The sequence below is a fragment of the Prorops nasuta genome, unplaced genomic scaffold, assembly GCF_024137725.1.
Source record: "Prorops nasuta isolate Cenicafe-Biocafe unplaced genomic scaffold, Cenicafe_Pnas_1.2 PNAS00023, whole genome shotgun sequence".
Classification (NCBI taxonomy): Eukaryota; Metazoa; Arthropoda; class Insecta; order Hymenoptera; family Bethylidae; genus Prorops; species Prorops nasuta.
This window is the reverse complement of record NW_027116820.1, coordinates 2,558,491-2,565,579: the sequence shown is the minus strand read 5'-3', so window position 1 is coordinate 2,565,579 and position 7,089 is coordinate 2,558,491. Positions and strand designations below refer to the sequence as shown.

Here is a 7,089-nt window from a genome sequence, read left to right as displayed (position 1 = left end):
GGAACCAAGTTTGGGTCATGAAAAACAACACGATCGCGATTTGCCATTATGGAGCTTCCGCGCCTACGAATAGTAACGTTGCGTCTAAGAGCACTGCGGTCTACGCTCCGAACTAATGGGTTTCGGTTTGTGTTTGTATTTGATGTGCTAGGAATTGCAACGGTATCGGTCACTTCTGGGCTTTCCGAATCGAATAGTGCACGTTCGGTATTTTCCTGCACTTCATGCAAGAAGGAAGTTACTTCGTCACTGATAGAGACTTGATTAAATAAGCGCCTAGAAGTTGCTGTAAGATTTGGAACCGATTGAGTCCGGTCAAGGTTTCCGTCGTCTTGACTCATGAGAAAATTTTTCCTCTAAAATTTAATTTCGCTGGCGGGGCTCGCGTTTACAATGATTCGCAAAGTAAATAGTTTTGCTACTGATTTTTTACAAGTTGGAACCGTACTCACCAAAGATCCATTCTTCTTCAGTTGAGTCCTGATGTCGTAGGTCCTCTTGTAGATTCCTTGAGTAAGCTGGTCGGTGATGTTGAATCCTCTAGGATAGGCAGTGATCTTCCGAATGAACGAGGTCGAAATGTTGAGACTGCGATAATGATCGATGAGTCCCTTGAGGACTGGAGTACTGAGGGGTTGATTTGAAGTGAGAATTCCTCCAGTTGTTGCCGTCGTAGTAGTTGATGAGCGTAAGGAAATCTCCTTTCTTTTTCCTGCTGCTTCACCAGTCGATAGATCTTTCAGCCTATCCCACCGCTGCCACCACTTTTGTTATGGGTTCACACCGTGACAAACTAATTCAAGTACTTTTGGTACAACTAAATTTATTCAGTCCTTGTAGAGTTATTTTACAATGTTGAATTATAAAAATAAATTATAGTTATACAGGTTTTTAGAGGTTTTAAATAAAAAGATTATCTAATTGAAGTTAGATTGAAATTAGAGTAACTTGGGAGCTAATGCTCGGTTAAAGTCAGATGACTTGTTCTAGTTACTGCTGGGCCTGGACTGATCAGTCAGGAACCGAGCAGTCAAGTCGTTGCCTCAAAATGCATCGATTCTCATGACGATATATGGTATGGTTTTAGGGAATCGATCGTGCGTCAGTGGTTACTAAGTCAACCGTGCGTCAATAAGACGATTGTTCTAATAGCTGACTAAGATTTTTAGCCACGCGCGCTCTGAGGCCCTGGCAACAGAGAAGTACTGTTGCCTAAGAAAGAGGTTCAGGTTGCATACGAATGACGCCACACGGCTCTTGGTTAGAATGCAACCGGAGCCTTTTTGAATTAAACTAACTTTTATTAATTAAATGTTTTAATTCTAGTTATTGGCTAGTTAATAGAGAAAAGTAGTATAAGTAGTTATATGTATATAACAATATATATTCACAATAGAAGCACGTACCGACGACAATAATATTCGTGTGTTCGAGATCGGGAGGAGTAGAATTGCTGAGAAGTAGATTCCACATTTCTGCTATATCTCCCTTTCTCTCTTGCGCTCACAGTAGACGGCTAGACCGACAGCGTCTAGCCGTTCTATCTGTCCTTATCTCTCCGCGGCGCGCTTGCGCGTCTTCTGGTCCGGGCGCGTCGCGGCCGCGACGAGACACTACTTGCGCGCTTGGCCACTAGGAGGACAGCGCCCGCAGCAGCTCTCTCGCTGGCAAGATTAGTGTCGCGTAATTACGTAGATGGGTCCTTGATAAGGACCCATCGCACCCCAAATTAGCTCGACAGCTGTATAGCAGCAGCAACAGCAGCAGTTTTTTGACGCCTCACCGGCAACTTTTTGACGCCTCTACGGCAGCGCTTCCACGGCCATCACACGGGCGCCTCCACCGGCAAACTCTTCTGGTGAATCACTTTGGTAAGTATCACCAACCACCCACCGCCTACCAAGAGGGGACTTCCCCTCTGCGGCAATCTCCTCCCTCCTAAGGGAGATTTCTCCGGGGCCTTCCCGGGAGGAATTAAACCCTTTTCTTCCTCTCCACACTGCCTCCGAGGACTACCTTGGACCCAGTGTTCCGAACCTCAATCCAGGGTTCTCGAAAGAGTCGAGTAGTGGGAGGGGTAGATTCACCCTAGGGGTTGGGGTGGCTCGGAGCCACTAGAGCTCTTGGAGAAGGAGGCTGAGGGGTAAGGGGACTTCCCCTTCTCTAAAACCACTTCTCCAACTCCGCTTCCTCCCGAGGCTGGGGATTTTACTGGGGAGTACCCCAGGGAAAATTGTCCAGTCCGGGAGTTTTAACTTCGCGTTCCTTTCTGGGGAATTTTAGTCTCTAGGGTTCTGGGAAATCTTCACCTACCGAAATTCCATAGAATTTGAAGACAACAAATTTCCTAGGAAGTCGATACATTAAGTCTAGCGGCTCCTTTTGTAAATATACTTGTAAAAATTTTGTACGTTTATTTATTTAAATAAAGATTTTTTTTCCTGTTAAAATTGTCTTTGAACATTTTATTTTAAGAAAAAGCCTTCCCGTCTGACCACTGGTTCGGAGCCGACTTGGGACATTGTTTCGCACAAATTTTTGGTCCTTCGAGCCGGATATCCGGCAAAAAACGTTCGAAGTGCATGTTCCTGAGTGGGTGTTCCGGGCTGTGTTTAGGTTGTGGTTTTATTCTGGAATAAAATTTCAAAATGGTTAGCTCAGGGGAATTATTAGAAGCAATCAATTACGTGCCCATGATTTAGGATGAATTCGTTCGGTTGGTCGTTAACACCAAGAAGCATGGAGTCAACAACTTCACCCTTCCCTTCTTGGAGGATTAGGCTTACCGCCGTAGAGAAGTGGCTTAAGGTGTTGCATATAAAACTCACGTTAAGATCACTACTCACACTAAACCGGCCGATTTAGCTAAAATGGAGTACGTGACGGAAAACTGGTATCAAGCAGCCCTTGATGCCCATAGTGACGCTGAAGATCTTATTCTGGGACATCTAGATGAATTTCGATCCAGTGGTGCAATGTCGGCATCAGGTCCCACTGCGCCTCCAGGGGAAATAAACCACATTAGGCTTCCAGTTATCGATTTACCGAAGCTTTCCGGTGATTACTTAGAATGGAATAACTTTTATGAAACGTTCAGTTCCATTGTTCACAACAAAGTATACGTCTCCGGGCGGGACAAGTTCCATTACCTAAAATCCTGTTTGCAAGGAGAAGCGGCAACGGTCATTAAGTCTTTAGCAATCACCTCCGAGAACTATGCAATAGCATGGGACACTCTAGTGCTAGGTATACGGACAAACGGATGATCACGGATACGTTCTTAGATCAAATTTCGCAAGTACCAACGTTACGGGGTGACAACTTTAAGGTTCTGAAAGAAGTTAGGGACTCTGTCACGCTTGCTCTCAACGCCCTCAAAACTATGGGTTACGGCGTCGATCATTGGAATTCCATCATTGTTCATTCGCTAAAGAACAAACTGGATGACACCCTTCGCTTGGCCTGGGAGATGTATTTGGGAAACAGCAAAGATTATCCCACTTTCATTCAGTTTTCTGAGTTTCTAACGCGTCACTTTAACTCGTTGCAATCCTTAGGTAACAAACCTAAGACTTCCAAACAGGAATCTGGGAAGTCCTTGAAGTCACAGGCTACTAGTGTGAATAGTAATGGTTGCGTGCACTGTGGTAGTAACCATCTCTTGTATCAGTGCAAGGACTACCTTGCATTGACCCCTCAGGCTCGTTCAAAGTTCGCATTCTCACAGAACCTCTGCATCAACTGCCTGAGACCCGGGCATAATTGCTCCAATTGTTCTTCTTCGTCACGATGCAGGAAATGTAGTAAAATGCATCATACTCTACTGCATTTTGACAAATCTGGCACCGGGGGGAGCAAGGCACGGGGGACTACCCCCGCAGTCAACTCCGCTTCCGAGCCCGAACCCTCCAGCTCGAATACTACAACACATCTCAGTGTTTCCGATACACGGTCAGTTCTACTGGCCACGTTCTCTGCTCGCATTGATGCTCATGACGGTTCTCGTGTTATAGTCCGGGGATTAGTTGACACGGGCTCAGAACACTTCCTTAATCTCCGAAAATTTAGCTCAGCAGTTACGAGTACCGCGAAAACGTATCAACGCTACTATTCATGGCGTTTCTGTGAATTCGGCTCAAAACGTTCGAGCAGAGGCACAGATTACTCTTCATTCGCTCTCACGCCATGGTGCTTCTTTAGATGTGACTGTAATAATCTTACCGAAGATTACTCAATATATACCTCCGACTTATTCTACGTCGTCCTTTCCGGCACTTAGCGGAATTGATCTTGCAGATAACTTCGCTTCAACCAAGGTTCCAATTGATGTGCTCCTTGGTGCAGATTATTTTCCTGCGTTGGTAGAAGGCCCGTTCATTCACTCTTCTGATCATTCTTTGATTGCCCAGCGGACTATCATCGGGTGGATCGTATCTGGGGTCTTACCCAGAGAAGGTCGCTCTCATGGTCTTACGGTTCATCATTGCTTTGATTTAGAAAACACTCTTCGCGACTTCTGGGAACTGGAAGAAGTTCCTGAAGTCAAACCCATGTCCACAGAGGACTCCCTCTGTGAAGAACATTTTGTGGATACGGTATCACGCACCTCCTCAGGTCGTTTTGTCGTTGCTTTACCTTTTCGATCTGACATCGAGAAGCATAGCTTAGGTTCTTCCTCTCGGGTAGCAGAGAAAACCTTAACACGAATACTTCGGCGATTGGAAACCTCTCCAGAACAAGCTGAAAGTTATTCTCAATTCTTGTAGGAGTATCAATTGTTAGGACATATGTCTCCTGTTCCTATGAACTCTGATTTTCGCGTCTTCCTGCCTCATCATGCAGTTTTTAAGACCGAGAACCAGAAGACAAAGATTCGTGTTGTATTCAACGCATCTTCTAAAACATCTACGGGCGTCTCGCTTAATGACACGTTATTCATTGGACCCAAGCTCCAGCAGGACATCACGCGGATCCTAATGAATTGGCGTGCCTTTCGATATGTAGGCGTGACGGACATTGCTAAAATGTTCAGACAGATTCTTGTGCGTCTTGAGGACCGCAAGTATCAGAACATTTTTTGGAAAAGTGATTCCGGTGAGCTTCAGGCTTTCGAATTCAACAGGGTGACCTACGGTACTGGACCGGCACCCTTTTTATCCTCGCGAGTTTTGCGCGAATTAGCTTCCACGAACGGGGCTGATTTCCCTCCCGCGCAGGATATTTTGTTAAATTCTACATACGTAGATGATATACTTTTCGGGGCCCATGACTTAAAGCAACTCAGTTCGGTCAGGGAACAACTCATTGCTCTACTGGCGAAAGGGGGCTTCTCCTTGAGCAAATGGGCATTCAATCAACCGGGGACTTCCCCGCTTGAACATACCGAGCCGCACTCTTTCTTTGAGGATCCTTCTGGATCAAGTAGAGTCTTGGGCATATATTGGGATCACGGGGATGATAGCTTTCGCTTCCGTGTTTCTCCTTCATCTATTGTTGTACTAACCAAACGCATACTCTTATCAGAGAATGCTAAGATCTTTGATTCATTGGGCTGGATCTCTCCAATAGTCATCACTCTAAAGCAGTTAATGCAATCCACCTGGTTACTAAAACTCTGTTGGGATGAAGAGATTCCTGAGCCTGTTCAATCCAAGTGGCTCAAGTGCTATGCGCAGCTCCGAGACCTACAGTCATTGCGCATCCCAAGATGGACCGGGCGAACGCCCAATACTAGAAAACGCGAATTAATCGGATTCTGCGACGCATCAGAGTTGGCCTACGGTGCGGTCGTTTACGAACGTATCACGGATGAGAACGGTCATCTTTCGTTACATTTAGTAATGTCCAAAACAAAGGTCGTGACGATTAAGACCACTTCAATACCTCGGTTGGAGTTGGTTGCCACCGCACTTCTAGTCAAGCTATTGGTTCATGTAAAAGGAAGTCTTGTCGGGAATTGTGATGTGATTCGTTGCTACTCGGTTTCGCAGGTAGCGTTAGCTTGGATAGCAAAGCAACCCGTACATTGGAAGACGTTTGTGGCCAATCGCGTTTCATATATTCAAACGCATCTTCCTGAAGCCAGCTGGCATCATGTACCTACTAAGCTGAATCCTGCGGATTTGTGTTCAAGAGGAACCAGTGCTCAACAGTTATCAGAGGACTCACTTTGGTGGCATGGGCCTGCTTTTCTCCGTGAGCCAACCGTGAATCCTGTTCAGGTCTTTGAAACCACGGAAGAAAGTCGGAAGGTAGCGTTAACCGCTCAACTGGACACAACCCAGTGTTGGTTTGTTGATAAGTTTTCGTCTTGGTCTAAACTGGTCCGAGTTATGGCTTATGTTCTTCGATTTGTCCAGCGGACCAGGAAAACCGGCCAATGGGAGGACTCCCTCCTGTCTGCATCTGAAATTCGCAGTTCGATTGAAACCTTGGTAAAGGTTGTTCAACGAACACATTTCGCAAACGAGCTCTCAGCCTTGAATCATGGGTTACGTATACCGTCGCGATCAAAGCTTCTTTCCTTATATCCGATAATGGATTCACAAGGAATCTTAAGAATAGGGGGCGCTTCGGAACGCCGAAATTTCTGAACTAACGAAACACCCCATTATTCTGCCGGACTGTCACTTAACTGCCATACTCATTAGGCAAACCCACCTAGATACACTTCACGGGGGACTCCAATTAACTTTGTCCACGTTACGACAAAGGTTTTGGGTCGTGACTCGTGAATGCGCGAAATCTAGTAAAATCATGTGTTCATAAATGCATCACGTGTGTTCGCGAACGCGCTAAACTCGGTAGCCAACTTATGGGTTCACTTCCTGCCGCTCGGGTTTCTCGCAGTTTCACTTTCGAGCACACCAGAGTAGACTATGCTGGGCCTTTCTTGGTGAAATTGCATCACGGTCGTAATGCAAAATCCATAAAATGCTACGTGGCAGTGTTCGTATGTCTATCTACCCGTGCTGTTCACTTGGAACTCGTCTCTCGACTGGATACCGAGGCCTTCCTCGCCGCGCTGTCTCGTTTAATCTCTCGTCGTGGAAAACCTGCCGTCATGTACTCAGACAACGGCCTTAACTT

At 46.0% G+C, this 7,089-nt stretch overlaps 1 protein-coding gene across 1 annotated transcript; it reads left to right on the top strand.

Moving 5' to 3' along the window:
- Positions 1-2,739: 2,739 nt before the first annotated feature.
- Positions 2,740-6,768, top strand: LOC136781580 (uncharacterized). The gene is made up of 6 exons (XM_066740472.1): positions 2,740-2,790; positions 2,835-3,246; positions 3,300-3,998; positions 4,069-4,595; positions 4,767-6,341; positions 6,565-6,768. Exons 1-6 carry the CDS (start codon positions 2,740-2,742, stop codon positions 6,766-6,768), a joined length of 3,468 nt encoding a protein of 1,155 aa, XP_066596569.1.
- The last annotated feature ends 321 nt before the right edge of the window (positions 6,769-7,089 follow it).